This window comes from Erpetoichthys calabaricus, chromosome 2 (assembly GCF_900747795.2).
Source record: "Erpetoichthys calabaricus chromosome 2, fErpCal1.3, whole genome shotgun sequence".
Taxonomy (NCBI): Eukaryota; Metazoa; Chordata; class Cladistia; order Polypteriformes; family Polypteridae; genus Erpetoichthys; species Erpetoichthys calabaricus.
In genome coordinates, this window is record NC_041395.2 from 247577817 (window position 1) to 247592737 (window position 14921).

At 37.1% G+C, this 14921-nt stretch overlaps 1 protein-coding gene across 1 annotated transcript in view; it reads right to left on the minus strand.

Annotated features, from left to right (window-relative positions):
* LOC114645573 (cilia- and flagella-associated protein 46) overlaps positions 1-14921 on the minus strand; it is a 232656-nt gene that overhangs the window by 19742 nt on the left and 197993 nt on the right. The window contains exons 52-55 of the mRNA XM_028793411.2: positions 14616-14695; positions 14354-14414; positions 12312-12347; positions 1232-1334 (exon numbers count right to left, since the gene is read on the minus strand). Coding sequence (XP_028649244.1) covers positions 1232-1334; positions 12312-12347; positions 14354-14414; positions 14616-14695 — 280 coding nt within the window. The remainder of the gene's footprint in view (positions 1-1231; positions 1335-12311; positions 12348-14353; positions 14415-14615; positions 14696-14921) is intronic.

Sequence of the window (14921 nt, forward strand, 5' to 3'; positions counted from 1 at the left end):
GTTTTATGGAACAGATTTAAATTAACTAGGCTGAGTCAAATTACCAGTAATTATGAATGTACTGGACAGTACAATGTATGCTTAAAATACACTTCATTATTAAATGTAATACATGATGTTCATATAAATGATTGAGGTCAATCTCTACAGAGAAGGAAATTAAATCTCATCCCGCAATTTAGGCATTAGTCCAGACATTTTCTAATTCATATAGGTTATAAAGAAAGTTAATGCTCTGTAAACAAAACTAAAAGTAAATGACTAATAGTATTTTCTGTAGTGTTTTGCTCTCTGAAGCCTCAAATATTTTAATCATTAAAGCATTATCTTGATTTATGCTTCTCTTAGGCCGGTTTAACACATACAGCCAATTCTTCATCTTAATACAACAAAAATAAATGTATCTCTCTATATTTATACGACTCTGGGGTAGCTGAGGAAGGTTGGAGGCTGACTATGCACTGCAGTTCCTCTCTCCTCACTTACTGGATTTTAATAAAGTATGTCACAGGGACAACATTTCTTTCAGACTCTCAATTTTAACTGAAAAAAAATCTTAAAAGACACAGCACATGGAGAGAAATGTTTCTTTGTTAAAAGATATTGTCCTAACACAAAAAACACTAGATAAGGTAGTAATCAAGGCAGTGGTTTCAGCATATAAAACTTTTTTTTTTTCCAAGTGTTCTATAATTTCTTCAATAAACATTGATTCCTTTAAACACAGCTTGTCTTATTTTGGAGTACAAATTTAATCCTAAGAGACACTCCTGACATGTTTCTTTTAATCAGTGTTCTTATCTCTCAGAACTATTTTGCTATGATTATGTCATGATTATGTGTTTCTGTATTTAATGCTCAAACACAGAAAATATGATTTCATGGTTCAATAAAATAATATATTTTACCGCCTGCTATATGTTTATTAATAACCCTCTCACATTTTACACTAATGTAATTTATGCCACTCAGGAACAGCAAACTATTTAATCACCAGAGATGCCAGCAATTACATTTTCTGTAGTTTCTAGGAGGATAAGTGATGTTGGTTTTATTGAAAATAAATAAAATTATCCTTGAATCAATTATACAACTAATTTGACCATGAGACTAAAGCAAGGGCACTGCATCTGAGTGTACTGTTTTAAAAATAAAGCATAATGATTCTTCATCTGCTAAAAGAGATTCAAACACTAGACACCATATTGTATACTTATACTGGAAATCTTACCTTGGAACATGTTCATTGCCCATAATTCCTTGCCACTGAGCTGTAAATTGTGGACTATATGTTTCCAGAATTTGCTTCATTTTATTTACTGGATTTACTGAATCTGAAAGAAAGATATTAAATTATAAGACATTTTGAAACAATGTGTAAGGTCTCTAATAGATGCAAAACTTCTCTGTCTTGTTCACTTGCCTAGTATTTTAGTACCTTTTATATTGTTATTTACCTAAAGTGACTTTTAGTTTTGATTACTGTCAGAATTTACCTTTAAACTGAATTTTTAACTTTCTTTCATTTTATCAGAAGTTACCTTAGCATAGTTCTGCTGTCTGACACTGATGTTCTCAGTGTACCATAAAATATCTAACTGTAGCCAACCTCCTCTTTTAACCAACTGTATGTCCCTCACACTCATTTTACCTGCCTACATCACTGGCCATCCTCTGTGTGGAGTTTCCATGTTCTCCCTGTGTCTACATGTTTTTTTTCCAGTTTTCATTATATATTTCCAAAGAAGTACAGATAGGTTTATTGATAATTCCAAATTCACCCTTGTGTGGGTATGCATGTCAATGGACCCAGTAATGTCTGGGGATGTTTCTGGCTTTGTACCCAGTGCTGATGGGATGGGCTCCAACAAAACACCCAAACCAATACTGTACTGGATTAAGCAACTTTGAGAACATTATTCATTTTCCAACCCGCTGAATCCAAACACAGGGTCACGGGGGTCTGCTGGAGCCAATCCCAGCCAACACAGGGCACAAGGCAGGAACCAATCCCGGGCAGAGTGCCAACACACCGCAGGACACGCACAAACACACCCACACACCAAGCACACACTAGGGCCAATTTAGAATCGCCAATCCACCTAACCAGCATGTCTTTGGACTGTGGGAGGAAACCGGAGCGCCCGGAGGAAACCCACGCAGACACGGGGAGAACATGCAAACTCCACGTAGGAAGGACCCGGGAAGCGAACCCAGGTCCCCAGGTCTCCCAACTGCGAGGCAGCAGCGCTACCCACTGCGCCACCGTGCCACCCTGAGAACATTATGTTATTACTAAAATTTCAAGGTAGATCTAGCAAAATGAATTGAAGATGGATTATTAATTAAACCCAGACTTGTCTCAAGCAACTTATATATGAAAAAATACCACATAAAATGGACTGCCAGTACTGGACTGTATGTGCTACTAGCAATTACAATTTTGTTCTTTCTAAAATGTAAGTAAAGTTATCAAATTGCATATTTTGCATAGTTTAGTGGGCATTTTACATGATAAATGCATTTTTCACTATTTAAAGTATCATGGAGCAAAAATGTACTGATTTGTTAGAATATATATTAACTCATTACATGATAAATAGGAATTTTTTTTTTATTTTTTATTCTCAAATATGTATATTTCAATTAGTCTGATCGCATACATTTTTCTCAGGGTACACTTGTTTTCCTCCCACATTTCACAAATGTCCATGTTTGGTTAACTAGCGATTCTAAATTTGCCATATGTGAGTTTGAGCACTTTACCTACCACAAAAAAGAATTGTCTTTAGAACATTTAAGATAGTAATGATGTAAAATATATGTACTTTTAATTATCCTTGCATACCTAAACTACACTAAACATGATTATTAGCTTTTTGTGATTATTTTTGCTTTTATTATATTATTGTATTAAACAAAAACATTTCTTAATTTTTTTGTTTAAAGTACAGATGTTTTGGTATGGTTTAAGAGATTCAGCATTGTGTGTGCCAATGCATACAATGTAGAGAAATGGAATGTGGGTATTTTGCAATTCACAAACAGAAGGGAAGTTAATCTGTCTGATGTCTCATGGTTTATGTACCATGACACAATGGAACAAAGTAATAAAAAGGCCGGGACTGTGGCTGAACTCACCATAGCTGTTAATCCTAAGTACAGTGCTGGCTCTGTCAGAAAAAGGGGAGAGCACATCTGTGGTAGAAGATTCACACTCATTTGGTAAATGTGACATAGGCAGTGGTTTTTAGCCATTTAAATTGACATGGTCCAACAAGATTAGTATCTGTGGTCAACAGACATGACATACCCAGTGACATATCACAGATGCTGACATCAGGTCTACCTGGTAAAAGTCTCGATGGTCTTTTTAGGCCTCCTCACTGCCCATTTTTAAGTCTGCTCTTAAGACTTACCTCTTTGGTTTGGCGTTTGATCCTGTGTGAGCAGTTGATTTTACTCTGTTTTAACTCTGTTTAGTTGTGTTTACTATGTTTTAGTTCATTAGTTTCATTTATTGTATTTTATTTTACTTATTTATTATTTTGTTTTTGTTTAAAATTTATTTTAGCCTATGTTCAGCACTTTGGTCAGCGGCTGTTGTATGTAAAGTGCTTTATAAATAAAGTTGACTTGACTTGACTTGACTTTTTCTTCTTTGGTGTGGAGCAAGTGACATGCATTTCTTCCAAAAAAGACATGAAAGATTGATTCATCCGTACACAATAAATGTTTCCATTGTGTGATGGTCCATCGATGGTTCTTGCTGCAGTGCAATCTGAGGGATCGGAGATCACAGGTAGTCAGCTATGGTTTGGGCCCTTGCCCTTTACACACTGACAGATTTGATTAATCTCTATAACTCTATATTGAAATAACTATGAATGTGTGAATTAATGAATGAATGACATCTGTTGCTAACCAAAAAAATCATACAGAAGAATATTTCATAAATATATGTAATGGTCCTTGATGAAGTAACATGCTCACAAAAAAAAAAAAAAAGAAACTGATAACTTAATTATTACTTATAAAGCGAACTGTGATGGGCAAAATTGATATACTGTGTTGAAGCTAGTCTATCTTAAGATTCCTTGCTGTGACTATAAAAATGCATACCTGAAACAGCCTGGTTGTACAATCTTATAAAATGGTCAAAGACATTTCGACTAACTTCCTATATATGTTGCATGCAACTGGCAGTACAAGGGTGAATATTTCTTAAGTACATACTTTGTATTAACATGGGCATGAGATGTTCAAAAAATGCTTAAAATTCCCATCTTTCTCAAGGGATGTGTAAATGCCTTATAGCACGTTGTTCTATTCTCTTTAACTACTTATAAAGTAAAAACGTCCTCAGTCACACTTATGTCTAAAAGAGACAACCAGACAAAAATAATAGTCTGACAGTGATATATCACTGTACAACATGAAGGACATAAATCACACATTTCTCTTTCTTGCCAAGCTTTTTAAGTAATATGATCTTTTCACTGTAGTGGCTGCTTGCTATGTACAGTACATCACACCAGTATTTTGATAAGCCCTAATTGACAAACTGAATGAAAGTGAAGTATAAGGTTAGAAAACCATAAATCCATCTGGATATCTGTAACCTTTAAAATGAAAATTGTGTTAGACTTTAACATGCAATAGCTCAAACTATAGCTACAGTGCATCCGGAAAGTATTCACAGCGCATCACTTTTTCCACATTTTGCTATGTTACAGCCTTATTCCAAAATGGATTAAATTCATTTTTTTCCTCAGAATTCTACACACAACACCCCATAATGACAATGTGAAAAATGTTTACTTGAGATTTTTGCAAATTTATTCAAAATAAAAAAATTGAGAAAGCACATGTACATAAGTAGTCACAGCCTTTGCCATGAAGCTCAAAATTGAGCTCAGGTGCATCCTGTTTCCCCTGATCATCCTTGAGATGTTTCTGTAGCTTAATTGGAATCCACCTGTTGTAAATTCAGTTGATTGGACATGATTTGGAAAGGCATACACCTGTCTATATAAGGTCCCACAGTTGACAGTTCATGTCAGAGCACAAACCACGCATGAAGTCAAAGGAATTGTCTGTAGACCTCTGAGACAGGATTGTCTCGAGGCACAAATCTGGGAAAGGTTACAGAAAAATTTCTGCTGCTTTGAAGGTCCCAATGAGCACAGTGGCCTCCATCATCCGTAAGTGGAATAAGTTCGAAACCACCAGGACTCTTTCTAGAGCTGGCCGGCCATCTAAACTGAGCGATCGGGGGAGAAGGGCCTTAGTCAGGGAGGTGACCAAGAACCCAATGGTCACTCTGTCAGAGCTCCAGAGGTCCTCTGTGGAGAGAGGATTACCTTCCAGAAGGACAACCATCTGTGCAGTAATCCACCAATCAGGCCTGTATGGTAGAGTGGCCAGACGGAAGTCACTCCTCAGTAAAAGGCACATTGCAGCCCGCCTGGAGTTTGCCAAAAGGCATCTGAAGGACTCTCAGACCCTGAGAAAGAAAATTCTCTAGTCTCATGAGACAAAAATTGAACTCTTTGGTGTGAATGCCAGGCGTCACGTTTGGAGGAAACCTGGCACCATCCCTACAGTGAAGCGTGGTGGTGGCAGCATCATGCTGTGGGATGTTTTTCAGCGGCGGGAACTGGGAGACTAGTCAGGATAAAGGGAAAGATGACTGCAGCAATGTACAGAGACATCCTGGATGAAAACCTGCTCCAGAGCGCTCTTGACCTCAGACTGGGGCGACGGTTCATCTTTCAGCAGGACACCGACCCTAAGCACACAGCCAAGATATCAAAGGAGTGGCTTCAGGACAACTCTGTGAATGTCCTTGAGTGGCCCAGCCAGAGCCCAGACTTGAATCTGATTGAACATCTCTGGAGAGATCTTAAAATGGCTGTGCACCGAAGCTTCCCATCCAACCTGATGGAGCTTGAGAGGTGCTGCAAAGAGGAATGGACGAAACTGGCCAAGGATAGGTGTGCCAAACTTGTGGCATCATATTCAAAAAGACTTGAGGCTAGAATTGCTGCCAAAGGTGCATCGACAAAGTATTGAGCAAAGGCTGTGAATACTTATGTATATGTGATTTCACAGTTTTTTTATTTTTAATAAATTTGCAAAAACCTCAAGTGAACTTTTTTCACGTTGTCATTATGGGGTGTTGTGTGTAGAATTCTGAGGAAAAAAAATGAATTTAATCCATTTTGGAATAAGGCTGTAACATAACAAAATGTGGAAAAAGTGATGCGCTGTGAATACTTTCTGGATGCACTGTACTTCATATATCTTTGCGAATGCTACATTTACTTCCAAAATAATGAAGCTTAATAAATAAAACTTTGGAAAATCAAAACCTTTTAAGTTATTTAAGGCTAATTTAAATGCATACTCATTAAGACAGAAATTTGAAACTTTCTTAATATGACGGATGAAGGATTTTTTCCTTCATCATCCACCAACAGTACAATTACCAAATTATATTGTTATATATTGTCCTACTTTTAGTAATGTCCATTTATAATTGTAAAATTTCTACATAAATTAGAATCCATATTTCCATCATTTAACATTTAGAGAGTCAGTTCAAGTTGGACGGTTGGGAGACAAAGTTAGAGAGGCAAGATTGCGTTGGTTTGGACATGTGCAGCGGAGAGATGCAGAGTATATTGGGAAAAGGATGTTAAAGCTAGAGCTGCCAGGCAAAAGAAAAATAAGAAAGCCTAAGAGAAGGTTTATGGATGTGGTGAGAGAGGACATGCAGGTGATGGGTGTGACAGAGCAAGATGTTGAGGACAGAAAGATATGGAAGAAGATGATCCGATGTGGCAACCCCTAACAGGAGCAGCCGAAAGAAGAACATTTAACACAACATATTTAACAACACAAAACAACATATTTTACTCTAACATGTTTAGTTAAAGTTAACAAATGAACCACTCATAGAAGAACAAGGAGAGGTAAAGGCTTTTTGTTGAAAAATTCGAAATAAATTTTTATTTTTATGCCTATGATGTCCACAATCATTGCAAATTATCACCTGAAATATTCTCATTTAAATATTTTAAACTGTACATTTAAATCTTTAAAAACTCTACAGTAATCTGTCAAAAAGAATGCTACACATGTATTTTAACTAGTCTGAAATTCAAAATATTATGATTATAGCACTCATCTACAGTATCAATTTTTGATACACAAAGTGTTTATAGTGTGTCATGTACGGCCAGGGGCTCCAGCTGGATGGAATGACCTGGGGGGAGAGTGTGTCCAGGGCATTATCTACCCTGGGATGTTAGAGAGCAGTCTCCCTGAGTTGCTGGGGCACCATAGATTCCTGCAGGGCATGCTGGGAGTTGGAGTTCACTGCAGCCCTGTTGGGTTCCATTGTAGCTGCCAGGGGGCGCTGCAAAGGCCTACCTTGGTCTTTCACCATACCTCCCTAACGAGCCACCTGGAGCACTCCCAGATGCGGCTTAAAAGGAGCCAGCTGCCACTACTCCGGGGAGTCAGAGTTGGGAGGGAGTGGACGATGCTTGCTGGAGGAGGAGAGAGAGAGAGAGAGAGAAAGGGAGAGAGAGAAAGCCAAGTAGTAGATGACAAAGTGCTGTGATTTGTACTGTGCTGCTGTGGGGAACGAAAGACAAGTGCTTTCCCATGGACATAAATGTGTGTTGTGCTGAAACTTGTGTCTGGTATCTATCTGTGTTTGGCTTGGGTGGCTGGTGCGCCCCCTCCAGGTCACAGGTATCACAAAGTCAGGAAGGTCAAGGAGAAAGGAAACTGTCAATTCTGCTCAAGTGTCACTGGAAATGTGAAGAGTAGATCAGGGGTAGAAGAGGGACAGTTCACCAGAGTTCCCCCCTCTAAGGGCAGAAGTGATATAATTTTTTAGGGAGGCCTTAAGTCCTGTTATTACTATTGCAAAGTAGGGATAAAAGCATTATCAAACCCACTTGCCAGATCTGCAATTAATCAATTCTCTTAATAGGTTTATAGGGTCATTATCATTATGTGTGAAATGAAATTCAGGTCAAATTTGCATTTTATTCATCCTTTCATTTTCAAAAATTGCTTAATCCGGTATAGGATGACAAGACACATATTCTCATTACAGTTATTTTATAAGAAATTCAAATTAATAAAACTGAATCTTTACCTTAAGCCTTTCAACAGCACTACAAGGCCCTTAAAATGTATTCATCCCAAACATCTACTTGACAAGAATGGAAACTCAATAATATTAAACTGGAAAGAAATGTTTACAGCTTTAAAAAGCTCCAAACATTAATTAAAATGGTAAAAACAATAAGAAGTGCTCCATTAGTGCTCACTTCTGGAGCTTAGACACATTTAAATGAGAGCGTAGACAATTCTGTTCAACCATTATATTTCACTTGAGGTTGGTTAAATACACCTTTCATTGGAAATACTAAAGAGTATTTTAGTAGAGCTGGTAACAAAAATGACACCATTTAGACAATAACCTAAATAGTGACTATTTTTAAAAACATAAAAAAGATCAAGTTAAACCATAAAAAATAGCCCATGCTTGAATCCTTAATGGGGCATCATCTAAAATGTAGTAACGAAGTGAGAAGGATACTGGGCAAAAGACCACAAACAGGCTCTGGACAACTCAGTTACAAGTCCTCTTCTGGTGACTTTTGTCAAATTAAGTGTCCAGTTTCTTTAAAATACTGTGGTAATGTCAAAAAACAAAAGTTTGGAAGGTAGTACATAGGGGTTTCTTAAACAAACAGGAAAAAGATTCAATGGCCCAACGACATTGACATTTTCTACTTTGTTTAGCATATAGCAAATTTAGCACCACACATCACTCTAGCAATAGTAATTTTAGTAGTGCATCATGAAAGAAAAGTAATCCTGGAGGTGCTCATAAGATGGTTTTGGGAGAACCTTATATACATAAGCATAAGTGTAATAATATAGCAAATTAAAGAAAGAATGGGCATCAAAGCCTGTTTTTATAATCCAACCTTTCTCCTTCTGAAGCTGGCCACATAGTTAGAAGAACCTTTGAAGAAGGTTCCACATGGGTCCAATTTAGATTCAGTTATTAGCTTAAAGTGGAAGTCTTTGAGATGCAATATTTACACTTCACGCAGACAATGATCAAGCTAAGAAATTAATCCACACACTTGGAATATTGAGGCAGACGTGGTAAAGAATGTGCCACCATGCTGCTCAAACTGCACATAAATGCTTAATTATATTAATAAATACATACATTATATAGTGTGCTTCCAATATAGACAGTTAACAGCCAGTTAAATTTACAATGCTTCTTACTTTCTAATTACTTACAGCTAGCTTGTAGTAATTAAAGCAATACATTTTCAACTTGGCACTGCATATCACACCATAAATGAGAGAACATTTGGATAAATCATGGTAAAAACAATCAATTTTGTATAATAAATGTGTGTACAAAAGGATAACTTCTGATTAACAAGTTGTAAGATACTGATTCTGTATATTGCCACTGTGAACTCAACTTGAAGGTCATTTTGCCACTTTACATCAGTGGATTTTACAAGAATGTCATCAGTCCTATCATTTTTTTGTTAAATATACTGTATATTCATAAAAATGACTCCTACTGCCATCTTGTGACACTGTCCAGTTAATTAGCTCTTCCTGTAGCAGTGGTGAAGGAATAGGCTGTCATTTTATTTAAATATTTTGTTATATCAACAGCACTGCATTACTTAAACTTTTATTTCTTTCTTGGCATCACAATTCATATTAGAAACAATTTTGCCAACTAGGAATATAATGAAGACAAGACAGCACAGAGACGCAAAAAGCAATAAAAAGCACACTTCTGGTATAGACTGTAATGTCTGGGTTGCCTGCAGCTGGCATACTCTCGTTCAACATGGACATCAATAAACTGAGATGTACTGGGCAAGGAGAACACATACACACATCAAGAGATGGTGCAAGAAAGTACAGTGCTTACATTCAATCAATTAAGTGTCCAAAACAAAAGTGGAGTACAGTTTCTTCATACTGAAGGTAAATAAATCAACAAATAATCCAGAAAAAAACTATGTTCACGATGGAGGTTAAAATTCAATAAATAACCTGTTGTTGTACTTAAAAGATTAAAAGTATCTGTTCAGCTATTACGGTCTCCTCAGCGATATGAGACGTCCTCTGGCAAGCTAAGTCAACCTTCATATGACTAGTGTTTCCGTGCCCATCCCTTGGTGTCCACAACTCACTTGTGAGCTCTGTTCCCTAAATCCACCACCGTCCCTCAGAATTCTGAGAATTTCCTGGAGCTGCCCCATGAGAGCTATTCATTGGCATGTCCCCGACTGCTTGTCTTCACTCTTCATCACCGGCTCTGCCTCAATCCTGACACTCCACTTTTATTTTCCTTTCCCTTTAAACCTCCGGATTTTTCTGCTTCTCTCTCGTCTCACCAGCTTCTCAATATTCCTTTGGGTGTGGCATCCTAATTACTATCCATGAGCTAACCGGTAGGGAACAGCGGACCAAATTAAGCAATCAGCTTCCCTCCACACGGGACACCCCACAGCCACACCCACAGAACCCGAGGTACGCTGTTTTTATTTTAAAAACTCGCAATCCGCCAAAGGATCACAAACATACATTACCACAGTTTTCCATTTTTTTTGCTGAAACAAACAAGCAAACAAATTATCGATATGTCCATCATGCCATTGCTTTGAACTTCTTTTTTCATTTTGGAGATTTTTTCAGTTTGGTTAAAGATGGATTTGAACTATAATGACATGACATAAATATTGTAAAATCCTAACATTTAAACTCAGTTCTTTATAGGATTTTGCAGCACTTACATAAACAGCTGGCCTTGTATATGAAGCTCATTTGTGCACTGCGGCATTCAAGCATTTTATTATTGGTGACAAGTGTTTTGTGTTAAAGTGTGAATTCCAACTGGTTAAAATATCTTTATACCTATCAAAAAAATCTAAAAATTGTAAACATTTACCAAATTTATACTGAATGTCTAGAGCTGCCAATATAGTGAAAGAACCGGGGGAGAGAGAGTGGTCAGGGCATTCTCTCCCCCAAGTCGCTAGGTGGTAGCCCTCCTGGGTGCCACGGATTCCCGCAGGATTCATGGGTGTTTGCTGCATCCCTGTTGAGTTCCGTGAATGCCAGCATAGGGAGCTGTGCAGACTGCATAGCCCTATAATGTCAGGCTTCCGCTATACCTGAGAGTACTTCTGGAACACGCTAATTGGCCACCTGGAGTGCTGTTGGGTGTGGCTTAAAATGAGTCAGCTGCCACTACTCTGGGAGTCAGAGTTGGAAGGAGGTGGACGAAGCTTGCTGGAGAAGGAGTGTAGGCAAGAAAGAGAGAGAGAGAAGAAAAGAGGACAAAGTGCTGTTTATTTATTATTGATGCTTTGTATTGTGTCTTAAAGGGGAACAATTGAAAATGTGTACTCTGCAAAAGGTACAGGGATTGGACTGCTGAGGAGTTGGGTAAAGTCATTTTCTCTGATGAATCCCCTTTACATTTGCTTGAGGCATCCGGAAAAAAGATTGCTGAGAGAAGAAAAGGTGAGTGCTACTATCAGTAAAGCATCCTGAAACCATTTATGTGTGGGGTTGCTTCTCAGCCAAGGGAGTGGGCTCACTCACAATTTTTCCTAAGAACACAGCCATGAATAAAGAATGGTACCAAAACATCCTCAGACAGCAACTTCTCCAAACCATCCAATAACAGTTTGTTGGTTTTCCAGCATGATGTAGCACTATGCCATAAGGCAAAAGTGATAACTATGTGGCTTGGGGAACAAAACATTGAAATTTTGGTTCCATGGCCAGGAAACTCCCCAGACCTTAATCCCATTGAGAACTTGTGGTCAATTCTCAAGAGGTGGGTGGACAAACAAAAACTCAAACTCAAATTCTGACAAACTCCAGGCATTGATTATGCCAGAATGGGCTGCCATCAGTCAGGATTTGGCCCAGATGTTGATTGACAGCATGCCAGGGCAAATTGCAGAGGTCTTGTAAAAGAAGGGGCAAACATCTGATAAAAAGATCTAAAAACATTGAAGCAGCAAACTTTGTGAAAATCAATACTTCTGTCGTTCTCAAAACTTTTGGCCACGAGTATATGACAAATGCATACACACTTGGTTGGTCTCTGATTTGCACTCATTTATGCTGAGTTAGTCTCTAGCCATTCACAGCCCCAAGTTAGATTAAGCTGGTTTGAGAATTTTATGATTAATTTCAGTATGTATGCAATATATATTTACCTGGTTCTTTTACTTCATTATAAGGATCCACAACATCTGAAATTAAACATTAAGGTCATACAGTATATTTGAAATAAACCAGAAAACAATAAAAAAATAAAATGAATGCAGAGCCTTATAACAGAAAATGATAAGATGCAATGACCTATGAAATGTAAATAACATAACAAAATGATTCAGTTATTTTGGTTCTGGGGTCCAAGATATTTCTGTTCTCATTAATTGCATTTTGCTTGCCTCTGCTGTATGTCCTGTCAGTCACTACTTCTGCACTATTCAGATATCTTTATTGTGATCCATACTACCACACAATTAGGTAATATAATAACCAGAATGCATTTATATGTAAATCACCACATGTTCTTCCAGATACAGTTTTGTGCAACTTTTCAGCCTTGACATTATAGAGACAGCTGCTTGTCTGTTGGTACAAAGTCTTATATTAGAACTATTTGTTTCTAAGAAAAACACAGAACCAAAATTAAAGGCAGCTTTATCCTGGTGCTATGGAGTTGGTGAAAACCCAGATAATGCATTTATACAAATTAAACGTGTATACAGTATAACAAAAAATAAATGAAAGAAAATAACACCCCATAATAGTGAATGAGCTTCTTGAATGAACTGTGACAACCTCTTCGGGCTTAGAGTAATTTAAATAATGGATCAATTGCAAATTTTTGCAGCAATGATAAGTAGACTGGCTGAAAAGAACATCAGTTAAAAAACTGGTTTAAATTTGCGGTGCTAATTAACAAGTTGTCTGATTGGCAAAGGATGTCAAGAGAGATAATTTGACACAGGGCAGGAACAGGTTCTATCAGGGGTTGCAAAGGTGAAAGGAGAATTCTGCCCTAGTAGAGGAGATGCAGTTTCCCCTGCTGAACCTGCAATAACTGGCATTGGCAATGTAGTAGGTGTTCTGAAGAAGCTACTGTATAATCATAGACACCAGTGCAATACAGAGAGAACTCCCATCAACCTAGGGTTGAAACTTAATATATACTGTATTTCAATGGCACTATAGAGCAGGCAACTCAGCAGATTCCAGCAATGCTAGATCTGTCTTCCTTGCAGAGGAATGGGAAAAACTGAAGTTGGCAACAGGGGAAAAACTAGCATATAGACAGTAGTAGATTGTCTCATATCAAGTGGGGTACACATTCATGAGTAGAAAACCTAAAACTCAGTTAAAGAATGTGGATGTAAAAAATCTCTTCCAAAAGCAACCAAGTGTTATTAATTTAACAACATTAGTCATTATTTTCAAATCAAAATGTCTTATTTCTTGCATTCATAGTTTTGTACCTTTTCTTTATTTTGTTTGCTACAGTATGTCCTGCTTTTAATGACTAATATGTATGTGGCACTCAGGAATCTCTGGTCAAATGGCTACAATCATCTAAGCTTGCTTATTGTTGTGGAGAATGGGGCTTCCATTTTCTTTGATCTAACAGATGAATGTTCATTACACAACTTGGCCCTTGAATATCACCACAATAAGACAAAAAGATCTGTAACTTAAGCAAAACTTCAAATCATGTTATTTCCTCTATACTTTGATATTAGTATGCACAGTATAGTGCATGATATACTAAGCATGTATATGGCTAGCCTCAAAATAAATAAAACTGTAATAAACTACACACAGTGACAAACAAATTTTGATTATACAAATTACGGTTATTTTTACAGTCAGAAAATGGGAGGTGTTCTCTTTAATTCTACATGTCTAAATAATTGACTATGTATTACTTAAGTATAATAATTTGATGCTCCTCTGCAGCAACAGTACGCACTGTGACAGGAAAAATGAACTGAGAGCCTTGCAGTCATTGCATTTTAGGGAGAGAAACGGCTTCTTGAATCTGGGGTCATCATTAATCACTTACTGTTTCTGTCTGCTCAACGGCAAGAGCTGCCTTAATATACAAACCCATTAAACAGTGAAAAAAACGTTTCTCTCTCCTTTCTAGTATATATGTTTCTCTCAATATATAGAAAATTCAGCATATAACATTAAAAATGTAATAAAAGGATACATTTGAAGTTGTGGGTGTTCACTGGTATACAATTTGCTGGTAAAACCCGATTGACAGGCACCTGTTTCCAAAGATAACACAAATAAGACTCAAGAAATTGTAGTAATGTAGTAGCAATGAAACAGAGAAATGATAACAAAGAACTGCAATTAACAAAGAAGTTTTAAAAGTAAATATTAAGCTAATGTTTTTCTTTTACTTGGTTTCTGAAGAAAAGTTTCAATTTACACTGCATGCTTCCAGATTAATTTGCCAGGCTTACCACTTTGATTGATTTCTTTTGATCTCCTTTGACTTTTGCCTGTTTTGCACTTTTGCTCTCATGTTTACCTTCACTTTTAACTGAAACACACAAATAACAAAATATTTGATGGTAATCTGTTATTCGAGACCACAGGAGCAAATAACTGAAGATTACATTTCATGTTTTAATTTCAACTACAAGGTGGAAATTTAAAAAAAAAAAAGCATATTAACTTTTGGCTCTGAGATATTTCTCACACGAAAACATACTTTGTAATCAGCTTTAAAGCAATTATTATCTTAAAAACAAGAAATAGGAAATAAC